This window comes from Canis aureus, chromosome 3, assembly GCF_053574225.1.
Source record: "Canis aureus isolate CA01 chromosome 3, VMU_Caureus_v.1.0, whole genome shotgun sequence".
Lineage (NCBI taxonomy): Eukaryota > Metazoa > Chordata > Mammalia > Carnivora > Canidae > Canis > Canis aureus.
In genome coordinates, this window is record NC_135613.1 from 72780782 (window position 1) to 72799864 (window position 19083).

General features: G+C 41.1%; 1 protein-coding gene and 1 long non-coding RNA gene across 7 annotated transcripts in view; one reads left to right on the forward strand and one right to left on the reverse strand.

The window, feature by feature from the left end:
* Positions 1 to 213: 213 nt before the first annotated feature.
* Positions 214 to 1540, reverse strand: LOC144311324 (uncharacterized). The gene is made up of 2 exons (XR_013376911.1): positions 1231 to 1540; positions 214 to 667 (listed from the first exon to the last, which is right to left on the reverse strand). It is a non-coding gene; the product is annotated as an uncharacterized LOC144311324 (long non-coding RNA).
* A 70-nt stretch (positions 1541 to 1610) lies between these two features.
* The window catches only part of PAFAH1B2 (platelet activating factor acetylhydrolase 1b catalytic subunit 2), a 30502-nt gene continuing 13029 nt past the window's right edge, over positions 1611 to 19083 (forward strand). The window contains exons 1-5 of one of the 6 annotated variants that reach the window (XM_077893658.1): positions 2217 to 2481; positions 3233 to 3320; positions 5611 to 5712; positions 10084 to 10171; positions 18824 to 18913. In XM_077893658.1, coding sequence (XP_077749784.1) covers positions 10091 to 10171; positions 18824 to 18913 — 171 coding nt within the window. In that variant the 5' untranslated portion in view covers positions 2217 to 2481; positions 3233 to 3320; positions 5611 to 5712; positions 10084 to 10090. Of the gene's footprint in view, positions 1768 to 2216; positions 2482 to 3232; positions 3321 to 5610; positions 5713 to 10083; positions 10182 to 18823; positions 18914 to 19083 lie in introns of those variants that run through there. The other 5 variants (XM_077893659.1, XM_077893657.1, XM_077893656.1 and 2 more) reach the window with 5 other exon arrangements.

Genomic DNA, 19083 nt, shown 5'->3' on the forward strand with positions numbered 1-19083 from the left:
AGAAAGAAAGAAAGAAAGAAAGAAAGAAAGAAAGAAAAGAAGGAAAGAAAGAAAGAAAGATCTCTTTAGAAAGCTAAAACTGACAAACTCAGGAAACAAGCTCTTCATAGATTTCAGGGTTCAGTAACACTGAGGCTTTGTCCCACCACTAAAAACTGCCTGAGCTGAAAGGTATTTAAATATTTGCACAAACTAGTTTAACTGGGTCTAGTATTTCCTAGGGGTACACCTCCCTTGTTTGTGCTTTTTAATTAACAAGTTGAAAACAAAAAAGTAGAAAGATAGGCCATGGGTTCCACACAGGCACAAATTCAACCCTTGATCATTCATTCCTCATTCAGCAATACCTAACGCCTACCGTGAATGAGGCACCGTGCCAGGTGCTGGGAATCCACAGAACACAGTCCCTGCTCCCTCAGAGCTTACACTATGGCAGGGACAGTATTAAAGTACTAATTACATTAAAGTGTGTTGAGTGTTGCAATTGGGGAAACGCCAGATTCTATGGATTTATCCCTGGAGAATAATTTCAAGCTGTTCCTCTTCTGTTATCAACATATTTCCCGGCTGCCTCTTGAGTTCCCCAAACATGAATTCTTTTCAATAAAACACGTAACACGCATTCACTGAGCGCGTGGACGGGTGCTCCCATACAGTGTGCGAACATCTGCAAGAAAATTCCACGGTAAATTAGCGATGTAAAAACCATCCTATTCCAAGGACACAATTATTTTTGGATTACACATGCCTGATAAATGTAGTATCCCTTGACAGCACAGGTGAGCTGGAAAACTATTTCATCATCTTGGTTTTTTTCACAGTACTCTGAGCAGGTTTTTGTCAGCGAAATCACGGGCCGTGCCCCTGCCCCCCATCATTTCTGAGCGCTGGAAGGCTCCGCGGGCGACCTGCCGAAGGTTCCATCCTTAAAGGGCCAGCTCACGGCTGTGCGCTACCAATGCTTTCGCGGCCGCAAGCCCGCCTACATCTTTCTCCCTTCCTCTCTACTCTCATAGATCCCGCGCTTAAAATAGCATTTAGCCTCTGCTCTTTTCTGCGTTGACTTTGTATATGGGTGCACCTTCCCCTAATCTGGACGGAGTGTTAAGGAAAAGACGGACCCGCCAGCCCCCTACGGTATCACCTTAAGAGGCGGTTCCCCCCACCCCCGTGCCCCCCCCCCCCATTCATCCCAGAAAGTCTCCTTATGTAGCAGCCCGTCTCATTAACCTTGAGGCCCCGTTTCCCTCCCAGCTGCAGCAATCTGGTTTATTCCACGGGGTGGAGAAAGAAGCCAGGTTGGCGGGGTGGGAGGAATGGCGTCAGTGTGAGGTCACGCCACATTGTCCCGAATGGCATCTCCCCTCCGCGGCGACAGTAACGCGGGGTCGAGGATGCGGCTGGAGGAAAGATCGTGTGCCCCTTGCGCAGACCACGCGCCAAGAGAGGGCAGGACGCAGAACGATGCGGGGACCGCCGCGGGGCGTAGCGGGGCACCTGAGCGCCAGCAGCCAGCGCCCCGCGGGCGGGGGAACGCGGGCAGCCGCCAGCCACGCGGAGGCCGCGCAGGATGGGGCGGGACTTCCGGAAGCCATTGGCTTGAGTGGCAGGGGAACCGGAAGTGGGGGCGCTGCTGCTGCCGCTGCTGCTGGTGCTGGGGCCCGAGGAGGGACGCGCCGGAGCGGGGCCGCCGGGACTGAGCGAGCGACAGACGCGCCACCCGCCGACGCCGCAGCCGCTTGGGGCCCGCACGGACCCTCTGCCTGAGTGAGTGCAGCCGGGGTCGCGGGGAACCGGCGGCGTAGCGGCGGGGGTCGGGAAGGCCTGCGATTTGTTATTGTGAGAGGCCCGCGACCTCCCCTCCCCTCCCCCACCGCCGGCCCCTCCCCCCGCCCGGACCCTCGGGGGCCTCGCGCGCGCCTTCCCCGCGGCCCCCGCACCCCCGCACCCCCGGACCGCCCGCCGCCGCCTTAGAGCCTCCGGGCGGCACCCCCCCCACCTGCCGCCTGGGCTCGGCCGCCGCCTCTCCCGGGGGAGGGGCGGGGGGGCACCGGGGCGGCGGGCGGCAGGCGGCGGCCCCTCCCCGCCCGCCCCCTGCAGCGGGCCTCCCGCTCCCCGCTCCCCGCTCCCCCGCTCGCCGCGGTCGGCGCCGCCCGCCGCCTTCGTAGCAACTCTTGTGCCTCCGTCTCAGCTGTTGCCTCTTCCCTCCATCCCCGCGCCGGAACCGCCGACCCTCCCTCCGCTGTCGGCGAGGCCTTGAACGGGGCCCAGACCCGTTAGTCGGTGGCCCGTTGGCCGAGCGCTTCTTCCTCGCCACCCGCCCCCCCCCGCTTTTTGTCGAAAAATTCCAACTCTTTAGAAACTTATCCGTTTCCCCCTGAATGTACTCAAAAACCCGCAGACTGTCACGGCTCCGGAGGGATTCTTGCTTACACGGCCTTGCAGCCCCGGCACCTCAGTTTAGAAATGAGGCCCAGCGAGGTTGGTTATTCGCGCAAGGTCAACCAGCTGCCTGGAAAGGGCCCGTGGGCAGGTTTTCTCAGGGGTCGTCGCCTGGTCCACCCGTGCCCGTGGACCAGGTGGAGACCTCCTCGGCCTACAGGTTTGTGCTGGACCCGTTGCGTGGTCACTGCTGCTCTGCTTCCCACCAGCTCGCAAGCCAGCGTTGCTTTTCATGATTTACGTTCAGACCTTAAGAAAAGCAAACCCTTGAAGCTTTGGCCTCTTTTTCAGAGCGTATCCGCAGAGAAAGGGGAGACCATCTGCACCCACTCTGGGATCTCATTTTATGCAGTTTTAAAATCGAGGGCTGAGGATAAAGGTGTCGAGAAAGAGGAAGGGAAGAATACAGAGGATGGTCTCTCCTGGGTATTTGAATTCGGCTTCGCCTCAGATAAGCCTTGTGTCTTTAGATTCTCTTGGGCACATTGTTCTGATATAAAGATTGCCTCCTTGTGGGGGAGCAGGGGAGGAGTAGGAAATCATTGTGCTTTAATTTGTTGGCTTGGGCGGGCGTTTGATAATAAATTATGGATGTGCTGGATCCCCGGGACCCACCCGCCAGCCCACTGAGGCAGGGTGTTCTGGATGAGGCTTTCCTTCCCTTTCAGTATAACCCTGTCCACTCCCTCTGAAACAAAATGAAGAGTCTTAGGTCAGAGTGGACACACTCTCAACCTTTTAATTCTTGGCGCAACTTTTCTCCTCCCTCTGTTTCCTGCTTAAACTAAAGATCCTGCTGAGCCTGAGAATTTATATTTCTTTGTTGTTGGAACTGGCTTCTGATTAAACACGCTACACCAGCTACACCACATACTGGTGTAAGTATCTAGAGATTCTGGTGTTCACTGTCACGGTTCAAGTTAAGGTAGAAAGAAGATGGAAAATGCAGGAAAATTGGGAAATGCTGTGCAAGTTGCTTACTCCTCATTCTTCCAAAGAATTTACATTTTTTAACGGACAATCAGATTCCTTGGAATAGAGTCTCTCCTGGTAAATTAACAAAAAGTTCTGTTCTTCAGACCTTTATTCTGCTTGGTTTCTCTAACTGAACCTGCTGTTTGTGATCAGAAATTAGTGACTTATAATAATCCATCGCCTCAAAGGGAAAATTATGAATCAAGAAGGTGAGAGGGGAGTCAGAATCCACCTCCCTGCTCGTACTTTTTTAATTGTGTTACTGTTTTTACAGCTTCACTATTCCAAATACTCCTCCTGAGGCAGGAAACCCAAAATCATTCAGGTTTTTGTGTCCTATCACAGACTGTACTTTGGATAGCTCCTAATTCATTCCTCATTTCTCTTTTAAAGAATACAACAGTTGGGGCACCTGGGTGGCTTAGTGGTTGAGTGTCTGCCTTTGGCTCAGGTCATGATCCTGGGGTCCTGGGATTGAGTCCTGCATCAGGTTTCCAACAGGGAGCCTGCTTCTCTCTGTGTCTTTCATGAATAAATAAGTCTTAAAAAAAATACAACAGCTTATTTTATTTGAATTCCAAATTGTTTGGATCTTCTAAATGCATAGTCCCCTAGAGTGTACATTTCTAGCCTCATTCTTAGGAGATTGCATGGGTTTGTGGCTCAGTTTTTCTTTACCTGCTCTTTCAGGATGTTATCAAGCCATAGGCATCAGTAAAACCGAAAGCTACTTTGTATTGGGAGAATTTGATTTGGCAAAACAATACAAAATCCAAGTGTCTGAAGGCACAAAGAAACAAATTTTTGCTTACTCTGCCCTTTCAGAAGAGGAAGGATGACCTTGTATTCATAGTTAAAGGGGGAAAAAAAGACGAGCTAATTGGGAATATTTTACTATCTTTACTCAATTCTACCTGCCTGATAGCCTCCTCAGATAAGCAACATCTTTCCCCTCGATTTCTCAATCCCTATTTCATTTTGCCCAAGAGGAATACCAAGATGAGTATTTTGCTCAGAGCATCAGGATGCCATTAAATTTGTTAGTAGTGGGGATCCCTGGGTGGCTCAGCGGTTTGGCGCCTGCCTTCGGCTCAAGGTGTGGTCCTGGGATCCCAGGATCGAGTCCCGCATCGGGCTCCCTGCATGGAACCTGCTTCTGTCTCTCTGCCTGAGTCTCTGCCTCTTTCTGTGTGTGTCTCATGAATAAATAAAATCTTAAAAAAATAATAATAAAAATAATAAATTTGTTAGTAATAATAGGGTTCATAAGTGAATCGAATTAGTAAATGAGAATTTATCATGTCTTTTCTATACGGAGCCTAACGTTCTTTACTCAAAAATAGTAGGCTTTGGAGGTATATCACCCTGAGTTCCAATTCCAGCTCTTCCTATCATGAAGCAGGTTTCTTAAATCTCAGAGCTCCTACAACAGTGTCTTATAAATAGTGAGTTCTTAATAAATCTTAATTGCGATTATTATTTTACAACAGTTGTTTACTTGTTGGAGGAACTCTGGAAATCCATGTTAGTAAATTGAATCCTAGATTTAGAAAGATTTTATAGCTTAAATAGACCATTGGTCTTGAAAGTAGAGTATGTGCACTCCCTAGGGATTGCAGAACGCGATCCATTGGAATACAGGAAACAATTTAGAACTTCTTTATACATTTATTTTTTTATGTAAAAGGAAAAGATAAACTTTACTAATATTTAATATACAGATTAACAATTCGTACATTTAATTTATAAATAAACATACACACATATATACACATTTGAAAAGATTCCAAAACATTTAAGATGTTTTGGCCCCACAAATCTGGATCTGTCTTTACTCCTATGCTTTAGTTCACTTTATCCTTTCTTGTTAGGGGTTCAGCTTGCCACTCTTTGAATCTCCATTGGAGGAATCTACTTTGAGAGACAGGCCATGTTATTCTGTAGTCATAATTGTTAGAAATTTGTCTTAACTGTACATTCTGTCCACTGGCCCTGCCTTCCTATTTGGGGACATGCAAAATAAGAGTAATACCTCCTCCTAGTCATCTTCAAATAGTTTGACAGTTATTTATGGCCTGTGTCTTTCTCTTCCTTAACCGATTTTTCTACAGATTATAAACATACTTATGTCATTCAACTGTTTCTAATATGACAGGTTTTCAGTTTCTTACCATCTTGGCTCCTGTCTTCTAGACACCGTCCAGTTTGTCAGAATTCTTTAAGCTTTTCAAGACCTGAACGTGATATCCCAAGAACTGAAATGAATTGAAGTGCCTGCATTTTGTCATTTAACTGGTGAGGGTTCAATTTGAATACATGTTATTATGAAGGCACTTTATAATTTGCAGTTTGTCACTCTTATTCTTTAAACAATCCCCAGGAACAATAGTTTCAATTATATAATCTAGTGAGAGTAGGCCAGATTATTTTTCTCTGTTTCAGTGGTGGTCTCTCAGTTAATTTTGTGTCAGTTAACTTTTACTGCAAAAATACCTAACATGTTAAGTGTCTCTCCAGGTGGGAAAACAAATGAGAACAAATGAAATAGTTGAGTTTTAAAAATTCTGTTTAAAGGGTGCTTGGATGGCTCGATTGGTTGAGTGTCCAGCTCTTTGTTTCCGCTCAGGTCATGATCTCAGGGTGGTGAGATCAAGCCCTGTGTTGGGCTCCAACTGAGTGTGGAGCCTGCTTCAGATTCTCTCGAGGTACCTGGGTGGCTCAGTTGGTTGACTGTCTGACTCTTGATTTTGGTGCAGGTCATGGATCTCCAGGTCCTGGGATCAAGGCCTGAGTCAAGCTCCTTGCCCAACAGGGAGTCTGCTTGAGATTCTTTCCCCCCTTCCCCTTTCTCCAACTCCCCCTCTTTCTCAAATAGATAAGCCTTATTTATTTATTTATTTATTTATTTATTTATTTATTTAAGTCCTTTTTTTTTTTTTTTAAGATAAGTCCTTTTTTTAAAAAAAGATTCTCTCTACTCCTTTCCCTCTGCATCTCCCCCACCACCACCAACAAAAGGGGTGAGGGGAGGAAAAAATCTATTTAAAAAACTTTGGAAATAGTATTTTGAATTAGTGGAAAGTGAAACTGTTTGTTGCTGTACATTACATATATAAATATTGAAATCTGTAGGTGGGAAAACTTAACCAAGTTGCCCTTATCTGTCTTAAGGCCAGTAGAAGCTGTTTGATCAGCAGGAAAGAAGGCTACTATTAAAATTAGAATTACTATTAAGCACCATGTCAGATTTAACCTGAATAGCCAGACTTCAATCTAGAATTGAACTTAGACTCAAAGAAACTTTTGTATAGAAAGTATAGAATGTCTTATTAGTTTAAAAGGAGGGCCCCTGGGTGGCCCAGTCAGTTAAGCGTCCATCTCTGGGTTTTGGCTCAGATCATGATTTTAGGGGCATGAGATCAAGCCCCAAGTGGGCTCTGAGCTCAGCTTGGATTCTACTAAACTTTGTCTCTCCCTCTTCCCTGCACATATGTGCATTCTCTCTTTCAAATAAATAAATCTTAAAAAAAAAAAAAAAACCATTCAAATTAAATGTTTCTATATCACGATTTGTTTTTAATCTCCTTTAATCATTTTTTCCTTTATGCATCTTTTAATTTTCTCGTACTTTTCTTAGACAATGAAACCTCAACCAGATACCATAACCTGAATGGAGCTATACAAACTCATCTTGCAGTTCCTCCCAATTCTTGTATTTTACATTGATGTTTTTAGCTCCATGTAGTTTATATTTTTGGGTAAAATGGTTAGATACAAGACCTTTTCAGGAAGTCCGCATGAACTAGTTTGTGATTAATGGGCCAGGTGTGATGTCACTGGTGTCAAGGAAACCTAATTTTATTCACATACTGCACAAATTACCTAAATTATCTGATCCTCATTTTTTTTCATTTTGCAAGGATTGCAAGTGGTATGTATTAAAACATGGAATAAAAAAATGGCATATATAGTCCTTCACAGATAGCTATTATTTTCTGATATTTGCAAATTTTAGTAATCTAAAGAAGTATATACAGATGGTCTCTGACTTAATAATGGTTCTACTTAAAATATTTTAACTTGGAATGCCTGGATGGGTTAGTGGTTGAGCATCAGGCCTTAAGCTCAGGTCGTGATCCTGGAGTCCCAGGATCGAGTCCCACATCAGGCTCCCTCTGCAAGGAGTCTGCTTCTCCTCCCTCTGCCTATGTCTCTGCCTCTCTTTCTGTATGTCTCTTGTGAATAAATAAAATCTTAAAAAAAATATATTTAGGGCAGCCCGGGTGGCTCAGTTGGTTTAGCGCCGCCTTCAGCCCAGGGTGTGATCCTAGAGTCCTGGGGTTGAGTCCCACATCAGGCTCCCTGCATGGAGCCTGCTTCTCCCTCTGCCTGTGTCTCGGCCTCTCTCTCTCTCTCTCTCACTGTCTCTCTCTCTGTCTCTCATGAATAAATAAATAAAATCTTTTAAAAAAATAAAATAAAATAATATTTTAACTTCAGTATGGTATAAATGTGGTATGTGTTCAGTAGAAATTGTACTTGCAGTTTTGAAGTTTGATCTTTTCCCAGCCTAGCAATATGTGGTAAGATGTAATGCTGGGCGGTGGCAGTGAGCCAAAGCTCCTGGTAAGCCATGGTCAACATCCGATACACAGACAACCATTCTGTTTATCATGTTCAGTATAGTATTCAATAAGTTACATGAGATATTCAGCACTCTATTGTAAAATGGGTTTTGTGTTAGATGATATTGCCCAACTGTAGGCTAATGTAAGTGTTTTGAGCACATTTCAGGTACGCTGTTATGCTATTGGTAGGGTAGATGTATTAAATGCATTTTTGACTTAGGATCTTTTCTCTCTCTCTCTCTTTTTTTTTTTTTTTTTTGATTTATTTATTTTCGAGAGCATGTGAGTGGGGTGAAGGACAGAGGGGAGGGGAAGAGAATGTCAAGCAGACACTCCCCCCTCCCAAGTGTGGAGCCCACAGGGGGCTCAATCTCACGATCCTGAGATCATGATCTGAGCCAAATATAGAGTCTGACACTTAACTGACTGAGCCACCCAGGTGCCCTGAGGAAGGATATTTTCTTTTTTTTTTAATTTTTATTTATTTATGATAGTCACACACAGAGAGAGAGAGAGAGAGAGAGAGAGAGAGAGGCAGAGACATAGGCAGAGGGAGAAGCAGGCTCCATGCACTGGGAGCCCGACGGTGGGATTTGATCCCAGGTCTCCAGGATCGTGCCCTGGGCCAAAGGCAGGCGCCAAACTGCTGCGCCACCCAGGGATCCCGGATATTTTTAAATTTACAATGGGTTTATCCAAATGCAATCCTATTGTAAGTTGCGGATGATCTATACACAGGATATGGATAGTGTTTTACTTTTCCAGTTAGATATGGGCTTAATTCTGAGTCTAATTTTTTTAGACCTAGTTTCATTTAGAGTGGAACTAATTGGTTTGCGTAGTATTAAAACATTGGTTTGTTTTTGTAATGTATTTTTCATGAATGAAGGTATGTTTTCATGCTTAGAGCTTTTTTACTTTCTGATTCTCAAAAATTACTGCTTTGGCAATCCTACGTGTTTTGTTTACTCAGTAAATACTTATCGAATGAATAGGACTCAATCCTTTTTCAGAGAAAGCTGTATCTGATAATGGCAAGGGAAAGAAAAAGAGAATGGCCCCCTTTTCTTTAAGCTACAAAACCCCAGATTTTTCTTTTCTATTCCTTTTTTTTTTTTTTTTTTTTTTTTAAGATTTTATTTATTTGACAGAGCACAAGCAGGGGAAACAGCATAGGGAGAGGGAGAAGGATGCTGTCTGCTGAGCAGGGCTCTCTCTATCCGAGGATCCTGGGATCATGACCTGAGCTAGAAGAAGGCAGGCGCCCAACCAGCTGAGCCACCCAGACACCCAGATTATTCTATTTTTCATCATCCTTTGTGTATGCCAAATGATTTCTTGAGCCTGACCTCTCTAGTATGTATCCTCCAGTTGTTTGAAAAGAGTGTGGTGTCCTTGTCTTTCTGGATCAGCATTTCTAGGTTTTCTGAATTTCATTTATTCCTTCTTCTCTACTATCAGATGCCATATTTGGGTTCTTCATTAATAACATTTTCTTAGTGGAGACCCGTCGAAAATAAAATATCTAGTAAATATTTGTCAAAAACAAGTGTCAAAGCCTATGAGTAGTTTTGTCACAATCTGTTGTAGTTATTTGTATGATGTTTAGTAACCAGTGGCTACTAATCATGGCTGTAGCAATTCTCAAGTGTCTAACTGGAGCTGCCTAAAAGGCTCTAATGCAGGTTTCATTGAACTCTTAAGTGTCTAATTTGTTGTGTCATTTGGTACTTACATTAACATGTAATCATGAAAAATTAATGTAGATGTAAAGTATATACTCTTTTTCAATGTAATGCACTGTTCCCAAATGATATTCAAGCCTGTCTAGAAGTTTAACAGTGCTAGATGTTTATGGGACTTAAGCAGTCATGTCCTAGAACTCATGTCTGCTGAAAATAAATTCCTATTATTTCATTTCTAAGCAAAACCACAGTGAAACTTAAATTTTATTATTTAAAACCTGGCATGTAATATTAAAATGTAGCAAACATTCCTTTTAATGAATGAAACATGACATGGACATTTTTCCCTTCAGGTATAGAATGAGCCAAGGAGACTCAAACCCAGCAGCTATACCACATGCAGCAGAAGATATTCAAGGAGATGACAGATGGATGTCTCAGGTAAAAGGAAGTGCGTATGTATTATTCACTAGAGATGAGTCTCTTCAGTTTTCCAGAGTCTTTGACGAAAGCCACAAAAGAACGTTTTTTAGTGGTCAACAAGAATCATTAAGTAAAAAATCTCCTGTTATGCTAATGTCCTGCCTAATCACCAGTTTGATATTGGACCAGAGGAATATTTTGAAAGCATAGTGGTTGCCTCCCATTCTTCTTAAAAGATAACAGTGTCTCCACAGCATTCTTTTTTTTTTTTTAAGTAGTTTCAAAATTACACAAATACTGCAAAATTTTAGAAAGAAACCCCCTCTCATATCCTTCATCCAGACCTGCTAGTTAACATTTTGCCACATCTGCCTAGATGTTCTGTCTTTATCTACTTGTATTTGTATCTACATACCAACATTCAGTGTTTCCTGAACCATTTGAGAGGAAGTTGCAGTCATCATGCTCCTTCACTCCTAAATATGTCAGTGGATTTTCTAAGAATAAGGACGTTTTCTTACACAACTACAGAACAGTTATTAAAATCGGGATATTTAACATTGATATTATGCCATGTTCACATTTCTTCTTTTGTCCCAATGTTTTTATGTCAATTTTCCTCCCAGTCTAGGATCACACATGGCATTCAGTGGTCCCATCTCTCTGTTCTCCTTTACTCTGAAATATTTCTTAGCCTTTGTTTTTCATGACATTGACAGTTTGGAATATAGGCCATTTATTCTGTGGAATGTTCCTCAACTTGGGTTTATCTTTTTCCTCATAATCAAGATTAAGATTCTGCATTTTTGGCAGGGATATCAGTGATATTCTCTGTGCATCACATAGAAGGTACATGACATTGATTTGTCTTATTGGTGATGTTAACTTTGGTCACTTGGTTAAGATGTGTTGGCCTAAACCAATTATTTTCTTATTTATTATGGTATGGACTCATGGATTCTTATTCTATTCAGTGGGTTATAATCCATTGTAATTTGAAGCTCAAATTGTCCCAGGCCAGCTCCTGTGTCTTAATGTTTTACATTGTTTTGTAGCACTGTATCTTCTTTGTATTCTAAGCTTCCTTTTGATAAACTTATCACTTAACCATAACTATATTTAACCTTCATCTGTTGGTTTCCAACCACATTTCCTCTTTGGAATAACAAGTTCTATATGATTTTAAGTACCCAGAGTTTTGCATTTTAGTATTTAGTGATTCTGTTTATACTCTTGATAGTTGTATTGTATTCTTCTGTTTTTGTCTTTCTAGACTTAAAAATCAGTCTGTTAACTAGCTTATTTTGAGTAGTAGTTAGTACTTTTTCAACCTCTTTTATATGGATCAGCTGCTTGATTATTCTTATTTAATCTTCTTTGTTGGTATCTTAAAAAGTATTATGAAGTCCACTGACCATCTGTGTATTTACCACTCACCCTAAAAAAATAAAACCTTGCTAATAGAATTGATATGCTGTGTATACTCCTGATTGGTCATTTTACTTCCTCTTTCCCACCTCTCTACTCCCAAACCAATATCCTAAATCTGGTGGGGTTTTTTTCACGTGCTTACATACTATATATATAAAATTTCTAAGCTGTATATATAGTATTTTTGCATGTTTGTAAGTTTTTTGTAAGTATGTTTTTGAATTATTTTTCTGCAGTCTATCATAACATGTTAAAAGTGCAACTATAGTTTTTCCTCTATTATTGTTTTTTAAGGTTTTTATTTATTTAGAAAGAGAGCACTCAAGTGGGGTGGGAGGGGCAGAGAGAGGAGAGAAAGAATCCCATGCCAAGTGCAGAACTCAGCACAGAGCTTGATTGTGACCTGAACCGAATTCCAAGAGTCGGGACACTTAACTGACTGAGCCCCCAGGCACCCCTGTCCTCTCTTTAAATAGTATTTCTTTGCTATATATGAAAATACTATTTAGCAACATTTAGCCCATTAGAAGTAGTAACTAAGACTAGATGTCTTTGTGTTCCTGACATAAATTAGCAGGCTTTAAATAATTAGCATTGGCTGGAAAAAAAAAAAGTCAAATGGAAGAAAACTAGATAGGAATATTTTTTTTTTGAATGTTTAAACTTGTATAGAAGGATAACTTTACTAAATATTAAAATATATGCCCAGATCTTGGTTTCTTTTCTCCAGTGAAAGGAACCCAGGGCTACTTGGAGAAATGATTGCTTCTATAGCTGGAACAAAGGAAATAAAAGATAAACCTAGAGCATCTTATAGTGCAAGAAAGCAACTACTCAGAAAAGAAAAGGAAAAAAAAGATGTATGGCAAGAATATTACTGAAGTTAACGTGTCCTCTGTGCATCTCATAGAAGACATGTAATAGTGGTTTGTCTCATTGATACTCACTTTGACCACTGGAGGCCAGCCGGAAAGAACACCCAAGTGCAAAGTTGGATAGTTTCAGTAACATAATAAATCGTGATATTACTGGCTTATAAATCAAAGGATAAAGTATTCATGAATCCATTTTGCTAGAAATAAATGATTGGATAAACAGGGAAAGAGACTATTTTAATTAATAAATGTAGGGGCACCTGGCTGGCTCAGTCGGTAGAGCATGCAGCTCTTGATCTTGGAGTTGTGAGTTCAAGTCCCACACTGGGTGTAGAGATTACTTAAGTCTTTTAAAAATATATAAATGTAGAAGGAAGGAAAGAAAAGAAAACCCTCATTAGAACACAGCAGTGAGGGCAGCCCGGGTAGCTCAGCGGTTTAGCGCCGCCTTCCGCCCAGGGCCTGATCCTGGAGATCCGGGATTGAGTCCCATGTCAGGCTCCCTGCATGGAGCCTGCTTCTCCCTCTGCCTGTGTCTCTGCCTCTCTCTATGTGTCTCTCATGAATGAATAAATCAAATCTTTAAAAAAAAACAAAAAACAAAAAAACACAGCAGTGATAATTACTGTAGGGAAGATCCATCAGTGAGTACTAAAATTAGTAGGCATAACTTAGTTAAGGAGAGACAGTGTATTTGCCTAGCCTCAAAAATACCTCCTTGGAAATTACTTTGGTGGTTTTAACATAAGACCACATATATTTTTTTATATCATCTCCCTGGAGAAGGTAGAGCTTATTAATTCCCCCATTAAAAAAAAAAATTCCCCCATCAGTGTGAGCTGGATTTAATGTCTTATTTCTAACAAATACAGTATGGAAAGGAAAAATAATAACCATGTAGTAGAGAAACTTGGCAGACAAGTTTGGCAAACTAAGGCAGGCATCTTAACCAAATGATCAATGTTAACATCACCAAATAATAAGTCATGTTGATATTGTGTACTCCCCTCTGATATGATAAAATAGGGCATATCACCTTGTGGTAGTCTTCCAGAATAATTCATCACCTCAATCTATTCATGAGAAAATATCAGACAGACCCAAATTGAGGAACATTCTACAAAACACCTGACTACTACTAAATATGTCAATGATGTGAAATACAAGGAAAAACCAAGAAACTGTCCTGTGTTGAAAGAGACCAAGGAGTCGTGTAGACTAAATGCCATGTGAATTGGACCTGGGAACAGAAAAAGGACATAGTGGAAAAATTGGTGAGGTGTGAGTAAACTATTTTTTTTTTAAGATTTTTAAAAATTTTACTTCTAAGTAATTTCTATACCCAAGGCAGGGCTCGAACTTAGAACCTTAAGATGGAGGTCACATGCTCTATTGACTGATCCAGCCAGGTGTCCCTGAGTAAACTATTTTAGTGGATAGTATTTATGAATGTTTATTTCTTAGTTTCAACCAATGTATCATGCTTATGTAAGATGTTAGCATTGGAGGGAGCTGAGTGAAAGGTATGTGAGAATGCTGTGCTATCTTTACAACTCTTCTGTAGATCTAAAATTATTTCAAAACAAAATGTTAAAAGCAGTCATGATTAAAACAAGTATTGAAGTGATACTCAATACTTCCTATGAAGTATTGCAAAAATACCACACCATATATGAGGATATACCTGGAGCAGATGAACATGTCTTCTAGGACTACCATAGGAATACGATCAACAAAATACAGACTATGGGAGATTCTGTAGGTCAAACAATCATATTTCTTAAAAAGTAAATTTGGGAGATAGTGGCAGAGGGAGGGGGAAACCTGTAGATTAAAAGATTAAAGAGAGGGCAGCCCCGGTGGCCAGCGGTTTAGCGCCGCCTGCAGCCTGGGGTGTGATCCTAGAACCCGGGATGGAGTCCCACATCGGGCTTCCTGCATGGAACCTGCTTCTCCCTCCGCCTGTGTCTCTGCCTCTCTCTTAGCTCTCTCTGAATGAATAAATAAATCTTTAAAAAAAAAAAAAAGATTAAAGAGAGAAGTTAGGTCCTGATTTTTAAAAAACAAAATTTTTTCTAACATTGAATTCAAACACTGGTTATTTGTTATTAAAGAAATTACTGCTAATTTTAGGGAGTAGAATTGGTATTGTTATATTTTTTAAAAATATTTTTAAGAGGGCAGCCCCAGTGGCTCAGTGGTTTAGTGCCACCTTCATTCCCGGGGTGTAATCCTGGAGACCCTGGATCGAGTCCCACATCAGGCTCCTTGTATGGAGCCTGCTTCTCCCTCTGCCTGTGTCTCTGCCTCTCTCTCTCTCTGTGTCTCTCCTGAATAAATAAAATAAAATAAAATCTTAAAAATATATATATTTTTAAGAGTTATATAGTGAAATACATATAAACAATATAAATTACTAAAATATAAGTAGAATAAGCATTATGATATAGAGTGCTGTATCCTTTTTTTTTTTTTTTAAGATTTTATTTATTGGGGCAGCCCCAGTGGCTCAGCGGTTTAGCGCTCCCTGCAGCCCAGGGCCTGATCCTGAACTCCTGGGATTGAGGACTGCCTCTCTCTCTCTAATAAATAAATAAAATCTTTTAAAATAAATAAATAAATAAAGATTTTATTTATTAATGAGAGAGACACAGACACAGGCAGAGGGAGAAGCAGGCTCCATGCAGGGAGCCTGACGTGGGACTTGATCCCAGGTCTCCAGGATCAGGCCCTGGGCTGAAAGTGGTGCTAAACCGCTGAGCCACCTGGCCAGCCCTAGAGTGCTGTATCCTTAATTTGCTTGAATACTCTGAAGATAGGGGTAGGCAGTAGTTTAGGATGACAGAAATAATAGTGACCATAAAATGATCACTATAGCTGGTGATGGATATGCGAAGGTGCACTATGGTATTTTCTCTACTTTTATATGTTTGATATCTTTCATAATAAGTTTTTCTAAAGGGTGATACTGAAAGACTTAACTGTATACAAATTTAATATAAATTGTATCAAAACATACTAACCAGGGACACCTGTGGTGGTTCAGTCAGTTAAGCATCAGACTCTTGATTTTGGGTTAGGTAGTGATCTCGGGATTATGAGATTGAGCTCTGCATCAGGCTCTGCACTGGGTATGGAGCCTGCTCAGGATTCCCCCCCCCCCCCACTTGTGCACAGGTTATCTCTCTCTCTCTCTCTCTCTCAAAACAAACAACCGTATAGGAAAAGTCTCAGCAGCAGACTGAGGAAAATATTTGCAGTAAGTAATACAGATGAAGCATTGATATTTTTTTTTACAATATCAGTGAAAATACCCTCAGGGTACCACTAGATAAGTATCTTGATAAACATGAGAGAAAGGGTGTCACTTTTTTTTTTAACTTAATTTTATTTTTTGAGAGAGGCATGAGCATTAACAGAGGCGGGGGTGGGGGTGGGGGTGGGGGGGAGAGAGAGAGAGAGAGAGAGAGAATCCCAAGCAGGCTCCACACCGAGTATAGAGCCTGATGCAGGGCTCAATCTCAACCCTGAAACCACAACCTGAGCCACTCCATTGCCCTAGAAGTATGTTACATTGTGTTTCTAAAAAGTACAGATTAAAATAATGAGAAGAGAAAGAAGGGAAAGGGAGAAAGAAATAGTAACATCCAGTGCAGATGTGAGTGTGGTAAAACCAGTTCTGATAAATTGCTAGAGGCAGTACAAATACAGCCTTTTTTTTTTTTTAACTTTTTTTTTTTTTTTTTTTTTTTTTAAGATTTTATTTATAAATGAGAGACACAGAGAGAGGCAGAGAGGAGAGAGAAGCAGGCTCCAAGCAGGGAGCCCGACGTGGGACTCGATCCCCGGTCTCCAGGATCAGGCCCTGGGCTGAAGGTGGCACTAAACCGCTGAGCCACCTGGGCTGCCCCCAAATACAGCCTTTTTGTTAACACTTTGGAAATATATCAAGGATCCGGGTCTCTGCCTCTCACTCTCTCTGTGTCTGTCATGAATAAATAAATAAAATCTTAAAAAAAAAAAAAAAAAAAAAGGATCCACAAAGTGTTCATCTTTGACCTAAGAATCCCCAACATGTAAAAAGTAAAATATGTGTGAATTTCTTCATCACAGTAAATAGGACATTACTGGCAAGTTTACCAGTAGTAAGACTTTAAAAATGATGTGTCATTGGATGCATTCAGTAGGATATTATGCGGCCACTAAAAATTATGGTTATGAAAATCATGTAGCTACACAGAAAAACACTTCTAGTGTAATGTTAACTGCAGTTACAATGGCTGCTGTGTATTGAGTACCTACTGGGTGTCTGCCAAAAGCTGGATCCCTTTCCTAGAATTCATCTACATGGCTCTGCAACAGAGCTGCCAGCAGATGCAAAAAACAAGACTCAGGTTATGTGCTTTCTGTACTAGAAAGTAGACAGGCTAGAATATGAACATAGGCTGTTCTGTCCCCAAAGCTATTGTGCCAGAAGGAGGTAGACATAATGATTTTACTATTTTTTTTAAAAAGTGGGGGAGGCCTGTGGAAAAATAGCAAGAGGAAAATACCTCCAAATGGTAGTTACTGGGTTAAGATGGTAGAATTTTAAGTGTTTTGTTTTGCTCTATTTCCCCAAACTTATTGTAGGTGCTTTTATTTATTTTATTTATTTTTAGGATTTATTTACTTAATTCATGAGTGAAACAGAGAGAGAGGCAGAGACAAAAGCAGAGGGAGAAGCAGGCTTCCTGCAGGGAACTTGATGGGGGACTTGACCCCAGGACCTCAGGGTCACTACCTGAACTGAAGGTAGATTCTCAACCACTGAGCCACCCAGGCGCCCCATTTTAGCTGCTTTTATACTTAAAAAAGAAAGATAGTACCAGAACCTTTAGAACAGCAGAGCTTAAATTGCATGACAGCCTTGAACTATTTATTGATATTTAGAGGCAATTGGTACCATAGAACCACAGTGGAGAGGTGATGTGTTGTGGAAGTGTACCTACTCACCAGCTACAGTATTATTCTTGCCTATTTTATTCCTTCAGTTTAAAAATGCTTATTGAAAGAGTAGTAATTTAAAAAATTTATTCACACAGGACGTGGATACAAAAAAATGGAAACACGGGGTGCCTGGATGGCTCAGTTGCTGAAGCATCTAACTATTGGTTTCAGCCCAGGTCATATCTCAGGATCCTGAGATATAGCCCCGCATTGGGCTCCACGCTCAGTAGGGAGCCTATTGGAGATTCTCTCCCTCTTCTTCTGTTCCTTTTCTGCGTGGGCTCTCTCTTTTTCTAAAATAAATAAACAAGATCGTAAAAAAAAAAAAAAAAATCTAAAATCCTATCACCCAATGAGAGGAGCTCTTTTAATAAATTGTCAAATTATTTCCAGAAGTTTTTTTGTATTTTCACCCATAGCAGATGAGTATCTCCAATTTACTACAGTGTTATCTGCACAGATACTAACAGTAGGAACACTTAAATATAATTGTATGTTAACCCCTAAAGAAAGCATCATTGAATGTAGTGCTTGAGAAAAAGGAACAGCACTCAGACCTTTCCATAGAACTGGGTTAAAGACTTGCCTAGAGCATCGTGTAATTTTGTTTTGGGGATGAATATAGAAACTTCAACTGTGTCCATTAGCATCGATGAGTAAAATCCCATTTTAAAAGTGTTTTGTGCATTTGCAGCAAAGAAGCACTCTGGGACTAGATCATGGTCACCACTGTTTATATACTTGGATTAGATTGAGAAAGGCTTGACTACCACTATGCCATTGTCTCACAGTTGGAGGTAAAAAGGCATTTTCAAAAGCCATATTAAAAACATCCAAATAAGATACATGACTCTTGATTGGTTCCTACTTCAAAAAAAGGATATAATACATTATCCAACCCTTGGAACAAGTAGAAAGACTGAATATGGACTAAGTATAGGATTATTGTTCTTTGTCTTAGGTGTGATAATAGTTTTCTGGTTTTATAGGAGACTGTCCTTACTCATGCTGAAATATTTAAGAGGGAAGAACCACACTTACTTTCAAATGGTTCTGCAAACAGATAAAGCAAATACGGGAGAATGTTATTCTCGAGTACAGGCAGAAGATATACAGGTTTGAGGAAAACACAAACTTTTAAAAACATGTTAAACATATTTTTCTTTTCTGGTTTCAGTAGGATTTCAGTTTTCTCGAGCATATTAGAATGATTAGCATCGTAAAGGTGGGAAGAAAGTCCCAGCAGTTCATTACAGACAGAATAAATAGAATATTTAACAAAAGAATAACTGGTTGGACTCTGTTCTGTCTAGGCCAAGATACCTCACAGAAAAGGAAATGCCAGTTTCTAATTTTTCTTCCTTTTTCGAACCAGCACAACAGATTTGTCCTGGACTGTAAAGACAAAGAGCCTGATGTACTGTTTGTGGGGGATTCCATGGTGCAGTTAATGCAGCAGTACGAGGTAAAGGTGGAAGGGGTGAGGGTGGGTCTTGGCTACTAAGGTAAATCCATTCATCACTAGCAAACTGTCATTCTGAGCTGAACCTATAGGCTTACTCATGACCCTTTAGCGAAGCTCTAGTTCAGAGTGTGAGGGAGGTCAGACCCACATAATGGGATTCTTTGTGCCAC